Here is a 19,699-nt window from a genome sequence, read left to right as displayed (position 1 = left end):
CGCCAAGAAACTGCCAAAATAACACGCAACTTTATGATGAAAATGTGATTTCCCTAGCAGCCCTGGTGATGGTGGTTGTATTGTGTGGCCCCTGCTATTTATTCTGCTCCAGTTGTTGCTCTGTCCAGACAGCTACCACCTCCACTCTCCTTTTCCACAGCAGTCTATGCATACAGTATCTGCCTGTGTGTTGGGAACCACACATGCCACATTAATCATGACGACAGGTCAAGTAAAGAGGACATGAAAGATATTGCCTCATCAATATCATGACATTTAAATAAACTTAGTTCTAAATCAAATGTAAACATGCTGACCAAACTAAATGTACACATACATGTTATTCAATAAATTAATTGAAACAAGCGCGCCAACAGGCGACTGCACAGCCAGACGCTAAAATATAGTTATATTTTAGACGCACTGCAAGTCCCACCTCTCCCATCTACTCATTGGTTTAAACCAGCATATACACACGTGGGTGATTGAAAGATGAACTGAGGTCCCCACTCCAGTCCAGTTGGTGGCGGTTATGCACCTTAAAGTTGGTTGCCAACCCCCATATAAAATCCATAGAATAAGAATGTACAAGGCAATATTAATCAAAGAAAACAATTAAAACTAACTAGGTTTGCACTTTTATACATGGATTAATTGTCGGAGTAGAAAACACACATTTTGTGTGACTCAAAATTGGTCAACATTCTACAAAGATCCAGGGGAAAAAAGGACCATATGCATTTCAGGTAAAATAACAACCCGAAACAAATTAGCTAGCAACAGCAAGCTAGCTAAATGTTATCTAAATGTACATGGATGTTTCATATGTGTTTTGACCTCTCCCTTAATTAATATTATTGGTTCATAGTTGGTCTTGGTGTTTTAATCTGCGTGTCATGAATGCGCCTGGTGAGGATAGATAAAATCAGCATGCGCATAATGGTGCACGGGGTCGCAGCCATGGAACTGATTTGGTCATCATGTCCCTGTAACCATTGCTTCTCTATTTGAGCAGTTCATTTGCTCATCCGTGATTATGCAAATTATCAATCAAAGAAAAAGAGGGTGAATTAACTACCAAATGAGGAGTGCATTCGTGATTATGGTAACCTAGACATAGATTCTACTACACCAAGATGGGAGTGTATGAAAGCATGGTGTGCCTGTTCTAATTTCAGCCATAAATTATTCAATGCTCGAGCGATGCAGTAAAACAGACGGACAGGATGTAAAGAACTAAGAGGAGACACTGAAACAGGGGAGACTTTTTTTTCTCCATTTGATGTGGAAGCTAAATAGGGAAACGCTCTGTTCATTCATTCAAACTGGAATGGTGGAAACACGCCAAGTTTCTCTTTGAAGACATAATGCTGTGTAGTAGTTCAACTCAAAGCACACAGGTTGGGGGAGAGAAATTATGTCAGCCGTTTCCAAACATCTGGCAAACTAATTACAGAGTAAAATGCAGTCAAGCTCATTCAGTGTGTGATTGACCTTCAGTCAGACTAGGTGTAGGGTTTCCCTTGACTGACTGAAATATCAGCCAGGAGAATAGGGACAGCAAAAACAGACAATTATCAATCCATGTAGGCCTATACTGTCCCCATCGTGAAAACAGGGTTGGCTGACATTGGAACCCAAATGTTAGACAATGGTAGTAGTCTGATTTGTTGACACAGAGGTAATGGTAGGGTCAGGTGCATGCTCCCCTGAAGGAATTGATCCACTGTAAGTTTATGTGCTTACTACTGATGCATTTGCAACTGATGCATATATGCCTATAGGTGTAATAGGTGGATAGAGGCTGAGCAAATGCGGAATGATTTATTAACAAACATACCCAGCCACCATTCTCCTGGATCCAGTTCTGTAGGGGTCCGTTCAAGTACTCCGTCATCCAACGAGCGATGTTGTTTACTTGGGACGTCATCTCCCGGTTGACGCTCTCCACGCACATTGTCCCTCCAAACTCAAAGAAAGCCACAATCCGACCCCAGTTTACCCCGTCGCTGAAGAGCTCATCTATTACAGCGGTAAACCTTGTCTGTGCCGTGCTGGGTGTAAAATGCAACTGCCCCGACATCTCTGCAAAGTCCCGCTGATACATTCTTTCAATCTCGCCACCCGCCTCGCGCAGGACCCTGTGGAGCCTGGCATGTGGGTCAGGTTGCGGACTCCTGTTTTGGTAAGGAGAGTCGGTGTCCTCTCCAGCGGCAGTGGGCTGGGACCTCCGTGCAAAAACTAAGGGGGAGTTGGGTGTAGAGGGGTCCCCAAAGCCATTATTTGGAGAATCGTTTTCTCCTTGAAATGTCCATACAAATCCCATTTTCAACAGTTTGTGATGGATGTATTTTTCGACAATAAAGCGACTGTTATAAGGATTCTCGTTTGCCATCATGGTTTTGTAATATCCAAAAAGCTGTTTACGCAAAATACATTTCCAATAGTTGGTTGAGACAGTCTAAAAGATATCCCCTAAAATGAGATATGGTGTCAGACGATCAAATGTATCGCTAACATTGGCCAACAGTGCATGATCTGCATAGCAACGCTTGTTCCAGCCGTGGTAGAAAAATAATACAAAGTAATCAAATCGTATTTCCAAATGACATAACCTATTCCAAAAAGAGCATGTGGAAACAGTGTTTTCTTTTAAAAACATGCGCATTCAAATATTTAATCGGGTCAAAGAAATGGTGCTATTCTAACATACATTTCTAGTTCCAGCAGCCAGTCAACTTTACAGTACAGAATGTAGTAGAATGATCTGCCCGCAATGTCTGGTTCTTGCATATGGTACGCCCCTTTTCAGGAATCCATTAGAACAGTAATGCGTTTTGGATATGCTTTGAGCTGATCCTCACTTGGAACACGAGCGTATGACTGTCTCAATCGGTTGCTTCAATCAACACTGTGTAGCTAGGCCTATTTGTCCCGGGGGGAAAAAGTATTTGATTCCGTTACATTATTGCGTTCTGGGGTTGAATCCTCAGACATGAACTACAAAGTCCCAGAAAGACGGAAGAGAAATGATTTGCAAGGCAGCTCTCGAAATAGCCTACTCTTATTTCACAGAGAAATGCACAAAAAACTCAAACAGAAGCACCAGACAGAAGGTCCAAGATTTATACGGATAGAAAAGCGCAGGTTACTTGTGTATTGTATTCAGACGATTTCAGCGACGCTCCTCTGAGTTACAGTAGCCGTCAGCTTTCCCCTCGTCCACTCCCTCGTAGGCGAGCCACACACTCCCACTCAGGGAGGTACTTCCTTCTAGCTACGTCACTCTCATTCAAGCTTTTCTTGTATTATGTTAATTAAGTGAAGGCATATGGCCATAGGATGATATGATGGTCATCTGTTTATGTTGCACAATTTGACACATTACATATGTGATAACAGAGTAGCTAGCCCATAAAGTGGAATAACTAGGGACAGTAGGCCTACATACTACATTATTACCATGTAGTTACAGGATAAGCCTATGATAAGACATTATAAACATCAAAATGTTTAGAACAAATAGACATCAAAATGTATGGTAACAATGTTAAAGTAAGGGTGTACTGCCCTTACTCTCATATGGTAGATGTATTATCAATATGATGGTTACAAAGAACTCATATTTCCAGAACAAAATCAGAACTGATACTATAAAATCCCCTACCGTACCTCCAGTTCACTGACCCATATCAAACGACAGACCCTCACTACTGTCCTCTCCTGACCTCTTGGTTTGGGCTATAGCTCCTCACATGAAGAGAATCCTTCAAACATATTTTTTTCTGTCTTACACCATACATGTTCATAATTCTTCTACACTGTTGAGATGGATGTGTGTGTATGTGTGTGTGCACACACACATACACACACACACATACACACACACGCACGCTAGCTAGTAGTGATGGTGACTTAGAAAGCCTAAAAGAAACCTAACAGAAAGAGTCATGTTGCAGAATACTAAATAACATGACACAACAAAGCTATTGTGTGCTCTCGAGCGGCCCAGCGGTCTAAGGCACTACATCTCAATGCTAGAGGCATCACTACAGACACCCTGGTTGTATCACAACCGGCCGTTATTGGGAGTCCCATAGGGCGGCGCACAATACGCCCAGTGTTGTCCGGGTTTGGCTGGTGTAGGCCATCTTTGGAAATAAGAATTTGTTCTTTAACTGAGTTGCCTAGTTAAATAAAGGTTAAATAAAAAAATAAAAAATAATCTAACATCGACTGAATGAGAACCACTGTCTCACTTGAGAACATGAATGCAATTACATGAAGCATTGGGGTGCGCCATTGCAATAGTGATGTATTCCTCTTTGTGAAACAATGCCCCCAAGCCTTCTCTGCACTGGCAGTTACTTTAATAGGCAACTGGCATAGTGGAAAGGAATGTACTGAATGTGTCCAGAGAGACAAGTGACAACATTTGGGGTCCTATGGAATTGAGGCAAGCATGGCTGCTGCTACTACATACCATATGGTTTGTAGTCATTGTTTTGTTAACTTGTCATGCTTTACAATATATTTACATTTCAGTCAATCTTATCCAGAGCAACTGGAGATAAGTGCCTGGCTCAAGGGCACATTAATAGCTTTTTCAACTTGTCGGTTTGGGGATTCAAACAAGCAACCTTTTGATTTCTGGCTCAATGCTATTAACCACTATGTTACCTGCATTGTTCCCTGTGTTTCCTGTAGTCAGGTAAGGTAATGTGATGTAGAAGTATTCAGTGAAAGAAGATACTCTAAGCAGTTTTGGATATGTTAGATTTGTCGTTACTGACACTTGTATGTGAATCTCTGATCAGTTATTATGAAATGTTGATCAATCAAGTTGCCCCTAAAATTATATGATTATGGATTATAGACCCCTTCAACATTTCCTTTTCACTCATGATTTCATTATATCACTTCAGATACAATCATATCGTGCCAACATGGAATGCACCTTGTAACATTACTTGTAAGAGTACAGAAGGATGTCATATAAAGTTTGAACTCATTAATTGTCAGTGGGTGCAAATCAGTAGCCATTTGTACATTGGAGAGCCATTTCATAACATTGATTAGTGGACAATTGTCTCTTCTAAACATCATTTTGAAAACACACTATTTGTCACGACTTCCGCCGAAATCGGTTCCTCTCCTTGTTTGGGCGGCGTTCAGCGGACGACTTCACTGGCCTTCTAGCCATCACCGATCCACTTTTCATTTTCCATTTGTTTTGTCTTTGTCTTACACACCTGGTTTCAATTCCCCAATTACTCGTTAATTATTTAAACCTCTGTTCCCCAATGTTTGTCTGGGAGTAATTGTTTGTATGTAATACGGTCTGTTATGTGGGCTCGCTCTATTGTAGTGTATTTGTCTATTTTGAGTCAATTACGTTTATTTACTGCTGTCCTGCGCCTGACTCCTCTACACAAGCTACATACAAACCTCATTACACTATTATCTTCACAAGTGTCAATAGTTGTACCTTCAAATTCATAAAAAAACTAGCTACCATTATATATTTTTTTCTTCAAATAATCACTTATAAATTCTAATCACAGTTTCAACCACTTATCTTTTTTAAATTAAGCCACAGCTATCTAATGTATCTTACTGCTCAGCAGCACTCTGCATGCTGTATGCATGTCACTAACTGATAATCCAATGTAAATGTATATCATTACCTTTAAAATGATGAGGGATGAGATTGGGATTAGGTTTAGGTTTAAATCCTAGATCTGCACTTCAAAAACATTGTAACTGGAGTGCTCTGCCTGCCTTACTATATTGTTGTAAACTATGTATAGTTTGCCATCTGGTGGACTAAACATTCAACACAAATCTGAACTGAAATGTAGCTGCAAGCAGCAACAAAGGCTCTTAGCCACGACATAATTTGAATTTGAATGACAAAATCACTGGGAGTTCTACATATATTACATTTCTAATAACTTATTATTGCCCCATGAGGTATCGGCCCAAAATATGCCAACAGTTTAGGTTCACAACAGACAGGAGGATACCTAGTCAGTTGTACAACTGAATGCATTCAACTGAAATGTGTCTTCCGCATTTAACCCAACTCTGAATCAGAGAGGTGCGGAGGGCAGCCTTAATCGTTGTCCACAACTTCTGCAATGGGGAACAGTTGGTTTACTCCCTTGCTCAGGGGCAGAACGACAGATTTTTTACCTTGTCAACTCTGGGATTCGATCTAGAAACCTTTCAGTTACTGGCCCAACGCTCCTACCCGCCAGGCTACCTGCCACCCCACAATTGCATCCTGTTTCCATGTTTTTGAAAATATCAACATGTTTCAGAATAAACCTAACTTGCAGTGCCCTTAATTCTCACAGTCAGTATCAATTGGATGGATAACAAGAAGTTGAGTAGTTTGGGTTTAGTTAGGTTTGGGGTGGGAACATTTACTCTCGTTTTTACAAAATTGAAATTTTCTCTCATCTTTTGACAAAATTCTTAGCTTTTTACAAACACAGTATAGACTTGAGTTGCTATATGTCAAATGATGTGGCTGGGCTGAGCTTTTGAATTTAAGTGCTTATTATAGTGCCACCTATGGGCCATTCAGTTCAGGGTTTAGCCCTAAAATGACTCTATTGGTGTTCTGCTTGTATGCATATTTGTATAACTTTTTGACAATCTGGGCTTGAGATATTGGCCCCATGCAAGGAGACTGTAACCCAAACCATAAGGTTACCAGCCACTATGTGTCTAGGAGCCTTAATTCTACAGCTCATATTCATTGTTGCTTGTTTAAATACAGAATTGTGAGAAAGAAAATCTATATTAGTTAAATATACAACAGTAATATATTGTAATGTATGGTTAGTAACAAAACCATAATCAAAATGTAAATTTACCACTATGTCTTGCGTGACTAGTCTCAGAGTCTATGGTCCACATTTAGAGAACTAGGGTGTTTTATATGACATATTTTTTAAAGAAAGGACTAGTCAGTAAGATTCATTCAGGTACACCTTTATTTATACTTGGTAATATTTTCTAACTATGTGCTGTAGGTATTTTAAAAACTTACTTGAAGATGTGTTCATCGCGAATTTGTCAAAATACTTGTGATTTTTAAAAAAATCAAATGGGTGACTAGACACATAACGTGCCTTCATTTCTGAAACATCTATGTATAAAAATGCCCTAAAATTTCTGAGCTGCCACCTCATAAAACATTTGATCTCAAACCCCAAATGCTCGATTATAGAGAGACATTTACACATTTTAGCTTCACTGTCCAAAAAGTGTATGTTACCAACCGTTTACAGAGATTTCGGCAATTTCCCCAGAGCAGATCTTTTCAACTTGACTTTTCAGCCCAGAGACTGATATCTTAACATCCTCAAATGAGATGTGCTGGTTGACAGTGATGCAGGGTAAGGCCTCAGATCCAGGAGAGACACAGAGAGACTGGAAACTCTACAGTAACAGATCAGAAAACAGGGAAAATAGTATTGTTGAGAAAGAAACACATTTCACTTTCATCAGAAACACCTGATGCTGTGGACAAAGATCCAGTGATGTCACCTGGAGGAATGTGATGTTGTCATCTGTGTTTTAAGACGGTTAAATGCTCTACTAACAAAAAAGCTGTTAGAATTGTAAGTATATGCATGTCCCTTAAGGTCCTTGTGTAATTGTAATGTGATATTGTACCCCCTAGCTCGATTGTCTATTGTTTGTAATCTATGTATGCTTGTGTTCCCTCATGTGCTTTATGTATTGATTTGATATTAATAAAAATACGATTTTAAAATTTAAAAAAAAATCTGTGTGTGAGAGTTGCTCCAGCTCAGCTTCTCTCCTCCTCAGCTCCGACATTTCCTGCTCCAGTTGCTCCAGGAGTCTTTCAGCTCGACTCACTTCAGCCTTCTCCTGGGCTCTGATCTGCTCCTTCACCTCAGAGTACCTTCTCTCAATGGAGCGGATCAGCTCAGTAAAGATCGTCTCACTGTCCTCCACTGCTGCTTGTGCAGAGTTCTGTTAAGACAAACAGAAAGAGAGAAAAAATCAACAGGTGATGGTGAAAATGGTGCCATCTGGTTTGCCTAATATAAGTTATTTGAAATTATTTATACTTTTACTTTCGATACTTAAGTATATTTAAAACCAAATACATTTAGACTTTTATTAAAACTATATTTTTCTGGGTGACTGTCACTTTTACTTGAGTCATTTTCAATTAAGGTATTTTTACTTTTACTCAAGTATGAGTAGAGGGTACTTTTTCCACCATTGATAAATGGTTAACACTCACCTTGAGTGTCTCACCTCCTGTATCTCTTTCTCTCTCCTCTGGATTCTCTGGTTGGATTTCTGCTGTTCCTCCCCCAGCTGGCTCTGCAGTTAAACACATGTCAATCCATGGCTCCTTTGTACAAGTGATTCTACCTAAGTTAAAACAGATGAAACTTTATGATAGGTCAGAGTCTACACATTATGGAGGAAAAGGTATGCATGTGCCTGTGTGCGTCTATATGCATGTAACAGATCGGGGTTCGATCCAGGGTCTCCTGCATGCCAGAAAAGTGCATTAGCCTGCAAACCTAAAGCCTAGGCATTAACTGAAGGAGGCAATGCAACTCTTAAGGTCTCAGTAAATATTACATCAGAAGTGTAAATATTAGCACAGCTAGATGATTTGGGGTTGGCTGACTTCCAAGCTATCAAATCAAATCAAATTGTATTTGTCACAGTAATCACTCATATTCAGTTATGAATGGTATTTTCACAGTGATACTCTGAAAGAGCAGCAATTACAGATTGTCCTTACCTGTCTCTCAGTCCTTTCTGATTCAGCTGAGACTGTATCGTGACCTTTATGTTCACACACCACACACAGCAGACAGTTAAACTGCTGATCAGTACGGCAGTACATCTCCAGTAGTTTGTCATGACGAGAGTAGATCTTCTCCTCTAGTTGTGTGCAGGCTTTGACCAGCTTGTGCTTCTTAAAGGCAGGAGATTCATAGTGAGGCTGGAGGTGAGTCTCACATTAAGAGGCCAGACACACCAGACAGGACTTAACAGCTTTGAGTTTTCTCTCAGTGCAGAAATCACATGCCACATCTCCAGGTCCAGCATAATAGTCAGCAGAGGGAGTAGATGGGAGTCCTGTCTTTTTCAGATTCTCCACCAATTCAGCAAACATAGAGTTTCTGTTAAGAACAGGCCTTTGGGTGAAAGTCTGTCTGCACTGGGGACAGCTGATCAGGACACCCTTCTGATCATCCTGATCCCAGCATTCTTTAATACAGCCCATACAGTAACTGTGTTCACAGGGAATAGTGACTGGATCCTTCAGTAGATTCAGACATATTGAACAACTGATTGAATGCATGGCTGCTGCCATTTTGGTGCACACACTTTGGTGCAGACACTTTGGTGCAGACTATAGTTTCTCTAGAATGGTTTGTGCTTCTGAGTCGATACATTTCCTGGTTTTGTGTGTGTACTCTGTATTTATACAGGGTGTGGCGTTGGATAGAGACCAGAAAATAGTGGCTGTGACTGGACAGAGGTCGTTGAGGAAGTATACTCCTCAATAGACAATTCACTAGACACAAACCACACCTCCAAGTACATAGTTATTACAACATTTATTGAGGAACACTGAAGTGACGATTCAAGAGAACAAATTCAGTAGGCGGTACGGTGGAAGATCAGGGGGAGACACTGGAGTATGTGAACTGGGCTTCCATTTCACTTGGTACTGCATCAATGGTAATCCATGATCATAGACTGACAATGTGTTCAAGGGGATCATGTGTAGTTATTTAGCCGATCCTATCAAGCAGGTTAGTTAGAAGATAGAGGGTGGAGAAAGGAGGGAGGCTTCCAAACACTGGAGACATGGTAAAACCCTATTCTCCATACTGTACTTCACAAGCAATTTTTTTGTTGAATTATTATTGTTGACACAACACTGTGGCAACATTATAACATGGGAAAGTTTTGAAAAGCCTATTGACTTGGTCACATACAACCAGGGCTGGTTCTAGGCATAATCAACATAATTTACCTTAATTTCAAAAGGGAATGTCATATTGAGACTAGAGTCTCTTTTGCAAATGAGCCCTGCACAATACAAAAAAACCACATCAATTAACATAAATATACACACTATACACATTACATACACATTAGGATGCAAAACACATTCAATTAAAACAAACACATCCTTCATTATAAAAATCCTCTAATAACTGTCTAATTGCCCTTTGGGACACCAAAGCTTCCAATCGTAATGTATTTTGGAGATTATTTCAAATTTACGGTGCAAGGAAGTTAAAAGTTGATTTACCTAAATCTGTAGTTACTAAAGAAATCTCCAGAGTTAACCAACCCTGTGAACGGGTTTGATAACTTGCTATTTTAAATCTTAACAGTAAAGTTAGGTCAATTGGAAGCTTATGGAGCAGAGTTTTGTAAACAAAAAGAGTGTAATGATGTGATATACATGACTTTAAAGAGGTCCAGCCAACCTTTTGATACAGGACGCAGTGGTGAGTATTAAACTTGTCACCTGTGACAAAGCAATGGGTGCTATGGAAGACATTATCCAGGCAGCTCCAATTTATTATGTATTATTATTATTATTTACATTTATTACAACTTATAATTTATTAATAAACGTCGCAAAATTCTTATATCTGCACAACGCTAGTCTAAATGATGACTCAGCAATACACAAATTGTCTTAATTATTTATTTACTAACAAACTAAATAATCACACAGAAATACATAAACACACACACGGTACACGTTGAATTGATTACTAACATAATGCAATGAACATTCTCTAGTGGACTAACCCGATATGACAACTTGTTACCCAATGGAAGGGAGGGGTAAGATACACATATATTTACTCTTGTATGCCTTTGTCATCTCTCTGTTGAAAACACGCATCCGTCTATGGCGAGTAGTTCGATGTAAGTCTCTGGTTGTTCACCAGAGGTCACAATATCCTCAGTAGTAGTAGTAATAGGCTTCTTTGTCTCTGAGTGTTCGTTAGACTGGTTACATCAGAGGTACACACGCAGTGGTCTTCGTCGAGTTTACTAGACGGAGGTACTTAAACAGCTGCAGACTAAATGTTCCAATGTAGTCTTTAACTTCTTTACTCGAGAGTTACCGTTTTCTGGTCTGATAGTTTTAAACCCTTTCAACATATTCAGCTCGCGCTGCACATATACTGGTCTTGTATTTTTAAACCATTTCAACGTGTAGCCACCGCTCCAAGCTTTCTAGTCTGATATGTTAATTCTTCAGCAGGTCCATTTAAGCACTCGCCTTGGAGGGCAGTTCCATCATGTTGCCACAATGTCTGTGCTCACGTGGGTGTGGTCACGGACTCGGCAAGAGCTTACATGAAAAACAATTATCATCTAGAAAGCTAAAATCCCATTTCATCTTCACACACATAGTTTCATTTTTTATCATATAAGTTTTACAACATTTAGATGTAAATCTGATAACAGGACATATACATTTGTAGTGTTACAGTTATTTAGTTATACCGTCCTTAATGATATCACAAAACCATAACCTTTTGACAGGATTTATTGTTTGGATCCCCACCAACCATTTCCCACATTGTTTATGTTAGGAATATTATTTCATTATCCACTTTTGCATGTTGGAGTTTTGGTGGCAGATTCTCTCTAAACACATCAATTTCCTTTGTTCAAAACTGCAAGTCCAGAGAGAGAGTTTATGCTGGGTCATTAAAGTCATAAGACCGGCCCACTTACCCCCCTTCCTCTCTGGGAGGGGGGCTCTCTTTGATCCTCACCCAGGAGGGAAAGTCATGACACTGTACAAAATTGGACTGTAGTCCTGTAACATCCAGGTCAGCAGTTGGGGCAATTGCGTCCATAATAGTATAATCTGCATATAGATGAAATGTACAACTTTTAACAGATTGACCAACAGCATTTATATAAATAGTGAAAAGAACAGGTTGTGGAATCGACCCCTGCAGAGCATCTTTATGTTTTTCAAGGAATTCGGACTTAACCTCATCAATCACTATGGCCTGAGTTCTATCATTTAGATAATCATAAAACCAAGAGCAGGTGTCAGAGCCCAGGCCAATCGAGGACAACTTGTTCAATAAAATAGCAAAATCAACTGTATCCAATGATTTTTCACAAAACAATCAAATCAAATGTGATTGTTCACATACACATGGTTAGCAGATGTTAATGTGAGTGTAGGAAATGCTTGTGCTTCTAGTCCCGACCGTGTAGTAATATCTAACGAGTGATCTAACAATTTCACATCAACTACCTTATACACACAATGTAAAGGAATGAATAGGTCCACAAACAAGGCAGCACAATTCATTTTAGCATCTACGGCAGTGACAATATCATTAACAACTAATATGGATGCTGTGATGCTGTGCCCTGGCCTATACACAGATTTATTTATATTCAAAATATCATAATCAGATAAAAAAAGAGCGAAATTGCTTATTTACCAAGGATTCGAGAATCGTATCTTCTTTAATTTTATTTAGCCTTTATTTAACCAGGTAAGACACATTGCGGTTAAAAACCTATTTTGCGAGGGCGACCTGGCAAGAAAGCAAAACAGGGAAATAGCAGCGTGTACAGTACATAAAATATTACAAAAAAATACAAGTTATGGATACAATTGAATATTATAAACAATTGCAGCTATCACAAACAGTGTTGTCGATCAGATTCTTAAAAATAGGCAAGGACGCTAAGTCCCTAACTTCAATATCTTTTGAAGCATGTTCCAAGATGAAGGGGCATTATGGGAAAAATATTGTTTCCCATCTCAGTTCCAGCCTTAGGAACAGACAAGGACAGCAGCGACTGTGAATGAAGACGGTATTTAGTGACTATTCTGGTCAGTAAGGAACAGAGATACAAAGGGAGTTGTCCTATCAATGCTTTGTGCACAAAAATGTACCAGTGCTTTAGCCTCCTGGTGGAGAGAGAGGTCCATTGCACCATAACATACAAATCACAGTGATGGGTGAGTGATCTAGCATTTATAATAGATCTTAAAGCACCATGATACACTGTTTCCAGAGTTTAAGGTACTTGCTGAGGCCTACATATAGGCAATATCACCATAATCCAGCACTGATTTTTTTAAAAGGTGCTTTGAACAAGATCCTTTCTGACTAACATTGAAAAGCAAGATTTATTCCAAACATAGAAACCCAATTTCAACTTCAGTTTCTTGGTCAAATTATCAATGTGCTGTGCTTAAAATGTACATTTTCATCTAACCAAATCCCAGGATACTTATAGTAGGTGACGCTTTTTATAGTTAAAATCTGCAAGTGACTCCATCTGTTTACTTTAAGGGAAGAGAAAAGCATAAATGTAGTTTTGCTTGCATTAGGCACACGTTTCAATTCAAAAAGCTACCTTCGAATAACATCAAATGCCAACTGTAAGTCTTGAAAAGCCTTCTCAATATTAGATGCACCAGAATAAATAATTGTGTCATCGGCATACAGATGGAGATTTGCAGAGTCATCAACACAAAGGAGATGATTGTGGACTACAGGAAAAGGAGGATCGAGCACGCCCCTATTCTCATTGACGGGGCTGTAGTGGGGCAGGTTGAGAGCTTCAAGTTCCTTGGCGTTCACATCACCAACAAACCAACATGGTCCAAGCACACCAAGACAGCCGTGAAGAGGGCACAACAAAACCTATTCCCCCTCAGGAGACTGAAAAGATTTGGCATGGGTCCTAAGATCCTCAAAAGGTTTTACAGCTGCCCCATCGAGAGCATCCTGATGGGTTGCACCACCGCCTGGTATGGCAACTGCTCGGTCTCCGAACACAAGGCACTACAGAGGGTAGTGCGTACAGCCCAGTACATCACTGGGGCTAAGCTTCCTGCCATCTAGGGGCTCTATACCAAGCGGTGTCAGAGGAAGGCCCTAAAAATCGTCAAAGTCTCCAGCCACTCTAGTCATAGACTGTTCTCTCTGCTACCGCATGGCAAGCGGTATCGGAGCGCCAAGTCTAGGTCCAAGACGTTCCTAAATAGCTTCTACCCCCAAGCCATAAGACTCCTGAACAGCTAATCAAATGGCTACCCAGACTACTTGCATTATTAACACATCATTGGGAGGACAATGACCTGTCAGTGGAAATAACCTACTATACTATACAGTAATGATCTAGTAGCCATTTGGCTGTAAAGTTTATCACAGTTAACTAAACTATATCTAGCCTGTACAGTCCAATTACTCCTCCAATATAACCATTCAACTGTATTCAAGGTCTTTATTTTACAAACTGTATCTGCCTGTTGACATGATGTTGACCTGTGGGTAAGGTTTATGACCACCCCCATAAATACCTTTCTCCCTTCCCTCTCTCTCTTGACTCTACTGAAGGAATCTTAAATAGTCTTTGTTAAACATAGAGAGTCTGGGAACATCAAACGGGGGGGGGGGGGGGGGCTATTTCGGTAATCCAACCAGTGGAAAATATGCGTTGGTACTTAATGAATATGATGTCAGTTCGGTTGTCATCCTAGACATTATGACTGATGACAGGACGACATAAACTGTATCTGGGAAAGTCTACATATTCTAGTTATCAGATACACATGGAATTGTTGTGCAATTTAAATGTGTAAATATGAAACTATTTGTGAAATGATTAAATGTAATTTTAGCTTCCAAATGAGAGAATTGGGTTTTCATAAGGTTAGAGCTCTGCTCAATCAGTGGCCCGCCCCTGTGAAGAGACATTGGTTATAAACTATGAAACACACCCTTCTCTCCCTCCACTCTATAAGCCCTTGACGAAAATGTCTGATATCAGAAGATTCAGATAATAACTACAGAACGAAGCCAACCTCAGCGTGAGCTTTTCTTGTGAATGGTATGAACTTTGAACTCTTATTCACTACAGAAGCGATACGCCCTAGCCATTGAGTTAGCAGTGGCCACTGTAAACGTGGGCTAGGAAAGACGGACGACGTATCCAGTCTGTCACACAACGACAATATTACAACGTATCCAATTTACCAACAGAGACATTTTTCCGAGGACAGGAAGATCTCTGTTGGCCAACACGGCCAGCATCTACGACCAACATACCAAAGCACAGCTCAGAGAAAATAGTTATTGCATTTTCCTTTTCCAAATGGGTGATAATTTAGAATGAATAAGATTCTGTATTTACGATAGCATAGCTTCTCCCTTTGTTCCTCAGTCTTCCCGCTCTTTCACTCAAACCTAATCCCCTTTCCTTTGTGTAACCAGCTGTCATGTCGGCTCTGTCCACCAGGGACGTTTTCTGTATGACATAATTTGCATTCTGTGTATATGTAATTCTGTGTGATTAGTTAGGTATTTAGTAAATAAATAATTGAACCCAATTTTGTATTGCTGATTCAACTTGTTAGCCAGGGATTGTGAAGATAACCAAGAATTTACAACTTTCAGATTAGACTGAAATAAGATGATGATTAATATTGACTGCTATTGATGTAAAATATTACTAGGTCTTTAAGAGTTTATTTGGAAGATAACAGCTATATAAACACTCTTTCTTGGTGCCCCGACTTTCTAGTTAATTACATTTACATGATTATCTCAATCAGGTAATATTAATTACAGAGAAAGTATTTTATAGAATAGCATGTCATATCACTTAATCTGGCATAGCCAAAGACACGACACTGTGTTCCTGTCTGGTAGAGGGCTCATGATGACTGTGGAAGACTTTTAGTATATGGAATCCTTAATAACAGAATGCACAAGGACAAGACTGTCAGGATCGTTCATGTATACATTTATTTAACTTGGTAATATTTCCTAACCACTTGTTGGAGTGGTTACAATGTAACAATATGGATGTATGGTTCTGTTTCAGTATTTTTATCTTAGCAATGCTTAAAAATCATTCAAAAGTGTTTTGAACCCACATTTAAACCAGAGAAGTGACCGGTGTTAGTAGAATCATTAACAACCCTAGCTCTGCTGGCCAATGCTGAGCGATAGTGCAATTGCTCCAACATGCCTGTGTTGTGAAGTTGTATTAGTTCATGTGACGACTGTTGTTCATCGAATGATTAAAAGTTTCATTTTTTTTTGCCACCCCTATTACTAGCCTGTTCAACCTCTCTTTCGTGTCGTCTGAGATTCCCAAAGATTGGAACGCAGCTGCGGTCATCCCCCTCTTCAAAGGGGGGGACACTCTTGACCCAAACTGCTACAGACCTATATCTATCCTACCCTACCTTTTCTAAGGTCTTCGAAAGCCAAGTCAACAAACAGATTACCGACCATTTCGAATCTCACCATACCCTCTCTTCTATGCAATCTGGTTTCAGAGCTGGTCATGGGTGCACCTCAATGACGTTCAAGGTCCTAAACGATATCTTAACCGCCATCGATAAGAAACATTACAGTGCAGACGTATTCATTGATCTGGCCAAGGCTTTCGACTCTGTCAATCACCACATCCTCATCGGCAGACTCGACAGCCTTGGTTTCTCAAATGATTGCCTCGCCTGGTTCACCAACTACTTCTCTGATAGAGTTCAGTGTGTCAAATCGGAGGGTCTGTTGTCCGGACCTCTGGCAGTCTCTATGGGGGTGCTACAGGGTTCAATTCTTGGACCGACTCTCTTCTCTGTATACATCAATGATGTCGCTCTTGCTGCTGGTGAGTCTCTGATCCATCTCTATGCAGACGACACCATTCTGGCCCTTCTTTGTACACTGTGTTAACAACCCTCCAGGCAAGCTTCAATGGCATACAACTCTCCTTCCGTAGCCTCCAATTGCTCTTAAATACAAGTAAAACCTAAATGCATGCTCTTCAACCGATCGTTGCCTGCACCTGCCCGCCTGTCCAACACAACTACTCTGGACGGCTCTGACTTAGAATACGTGGACAACTACAAATACCTAGATGTCTGGTTAGACTGTAAACTCTCCTTCCAGACCCACATCAAACATCTCCAATCCAAAGTTAAATCTAGAATTGGCTTCCTATTTCGCAACAAAGCATCCTTCACTCATGCAGCCAAACATACCCTTGTAAAACTGACAATCCTACCAATCCTCGACTTCGGCGATGTCATTTACAAAATAGCCTCCAATACCCTACTCAACAAATTGGATGCAGTCTATCACAGTGCCCTCCGTTTTGTCACCAAAGCCCCATATACTACCCACCATTGCGACCTGTACACTCTCGTTGGCTGGCCCTCGCATCATACTTGTCGCCAAACCCACTGGCTCCATGTCATCTACAAGACCCTGCTAGGTAAAGTCCCCCCTTATCTCAGCTCGCTGGTCACCATAGCATCACCCACCTGTAGCACACGCTCCAGCAGGTATATCTCTCTAGTTACCCCCAGAACCAATTATTTCTTTGGCCGCCTCTCCTTCCAGTTCTCTGCTGCCAATGACTGGAACGAACTACAACAATGTCTGAAACTGGAAACACTTATCTCCCTCACAAGCTTTAAGCACCAGCTCTCAGAGCAGCTCACAGATTACTGCACCTGTACATAGCCCACCTATAATTTAGCCCAAACAACTACCTCTTTCCCTACTGTATTTATTTGATTTATTTTGCTCCTTTGCACCCCATTATTTTTATTTCTACTTTGCACATTCTTCCACTGCAAATCTACCATTCCAGTGTTTTACTTGCTATATTATATTTACTTTGCCACCATGGCCTTTTTTTGCCTTTACCTCCCTTATCTCACCTCATTTGCTCACATCGTATATAGACTTGTTTCTACTGTATTACATTTACATTACATTTAAGTCATTTAGCAGACGCTCTTATCCAGAGCGACTTACAAATTGGTGCATTCACCTTATGACATCCAGTGGAACAGTAGTGCATCTAAATCTTTTAAGGGGGGTGGGGTGAGAGTGATTACTTGATCCTATCCTAGGTATTCCTTAAAGAGGTGGGGTTTCAGGTGTCTCCGGAAGGTGGTGATTGACTCCGCTGTCCTGGCGTCGTGAGGGAGTTTGTTCCACCATTGGGGGGCCAGAGCAGCGAACAGTTTTGACTGGGCTGAGCGGGAACTGTACTTCCTCAGTGGTAGGGAGGCGAGCAGGCCAGAGGTGGATGAACGCAGTGCCCTTGTTTGGGTGTAGGGCCTGATCAGAGCCTGGAGGTACTGAGGTGCCGTTCCCCTCACAGCTCCGTAGGCAAGCACCATGGTCTTGTAGCGGATGCGAGCTTCAACTGGAAGCCAGTGGAGAGAGGAGGAGCGGGGTGACGTGAGAGAACTTGGGAAGGTTGAACACCAGACGGGCTGCGGCGTTCTGGATGAGTTGTAGGGGTTTAATGGCACAGACAGGAGCCCAGCCAACAGCGAGTTGCAGTAATCCAGACGGGAGATGACAAGTGCCTGGATTAGGACCTGCGCCGCTTCCTGTGTGAGGCAGGGTCGTACTCTGCGGATGTTGTAGAGCATGAACCTACAGGAACGGGCCACCGCCTTGATGTTAGTTGAGAACGACAGGGTGTTGTCCAGGATCACGCCAAGGTTCTTAGCGCTCTGGGAGGAGGACACAATGGAGTTGTCAACCGTGATGGCGAGATCATGGAACGGGCAGTCCTTCCCGGGAGGAAGAGCAGCTCCGTCTTGCCGAGGTTCAGCTTGAGGTGGTGATCCGTCATCCACACTGATATGTCTGCCAGACATGCAGAGATGCGATTCGCCACCTGGTCATCAGAAGGGGGAAAGGAGAAGATTAATTGTGTGTCGTCTGCATAGCAATGATAGGAGAGACCATGTGAGGTTATGACAGAGCCAAGTGACTTGGTGTATAGCGAGAATAGGAGAGGGCCTAGAACAGAGCCCTGGGGGACACCAGTGGTGAGAGCACGTGGTGTGGAGACGGATTCTCGCCACGCCACCTGGTAGGAGCGACCTGTCAGGTAGGACGCAATTCAAGCGTGGGCCGCGCCGGAGATGCCCAACTCGGAGAGTGTGGAGAGGAGGATCTGATGGTTCACAGTATCGAAGGCAGCCGATAGGTCTAGAAGGATGAGAGCAGAGGAGAGAGAGTTAGCTTTAGCAGTGCGGAGCGCCTCCGTGATACAGAGAAGAGCAGTCTCAGTTGAATGACTAGTCTTGAAACCTGACTGATATGGATCAAGAAGGTCATTCTGAGAGAGATAGCGGGAGAGCTGGCCAAGGACGGCACGTTCAAGAGTTTTGGAGAGAAAAGAAAGAAGGGATACTGGTCTGTAGTTGTTGACATCGGAGGGATCGAGTGTAGGTTTTTTCAGAAGGGGTGCAACTCTCGCTCTCTTGAAGACGGAAGGGACGTAGCCAGCGGTCAGGGATGAGTTGATGAGCGAGGTGAGGTAAGGGAGAAGGTCTCCGGAAATGGTCTGGAGAAGAGAGGAGGGGATAGGGTCAAGCGGGCAGGTTGTTGGGCGGCCGGCCGTCACAAGACGCGAGATTTCATCTGGAGAGAGAGGGGAGAAAGAGGTCAGAGCACAGGGTAGGGCAGTGTGAGCAGAACCAGCGGTGTCGTTTGACTTAGCAAACGAGGATCGGATGTCGTCGACCTTTTCAAAATGGTTGACGAAGTCATCTGCAGAGAGGGAGGAGGGGGGGGGAGGGGGAGGAGGATTCAGGAGGGAGGAGAAGGTGGCAAAG

At 41.6% G+C, this 19,699-nt stretch overlaps 1 protein-coding gene and 1 pseudogene across 2 annotated transcripts in view; both read right to left on the bottom strand.

Moving 5' to 3' along the window:
• Positions 1-3,242, bottom strand: part of LOC115104895 (apoptosis regulator Bcl-2-like) — a 73,979-nt gene extending 70,737 nt beyond the window's left edge. For both annotated transcript variants that reach the window (XM_029626284.2, XM_065006977.1), the window contains exon 1: positions 1,841-3,242. In XM_029626284.2, coding sequence (XP_029482144.1) covers positions 1,841-2,398 — 558 coding nt within the window. In that variant the 5' untranslated portion in view covers positions 2,399-3,242. The remainder of the gene's footprint in view (positions 1-1,840) is intronic.
• A 4,042-nt stretch (positions 3,243-7,284) lies between these two features.
• Positions 7,285-9,385, bottom strand: LOC115104487 (E3 ubiquitin/ISG15 ligase TRIM25-like; annotated as a pseudogene).
• Between the last annotated feature and the right edge of the window lie 10,314 nt (positions 9,386-19,699).

Source organism: Oncorhynchus nerka, linkage group LG22 (assembly GCF_034236695.1).
Source record: "Oncorhynchus nerka isolate Pitt River linkage group LG22, Oner_Uvic_2.0, whole genome shotgun sequence".
In the NCBI taxonomy this organism is placed as follows: Eukaryota; Metazoa; Chordata; class Actinopteri; order Salmoniformes; family Salmonidae; genus Oncorhynchus; species Oncorhynchus nerka.
This window is presented reverse-complemented; position numbering and strand designations above follow the sequence as displayed.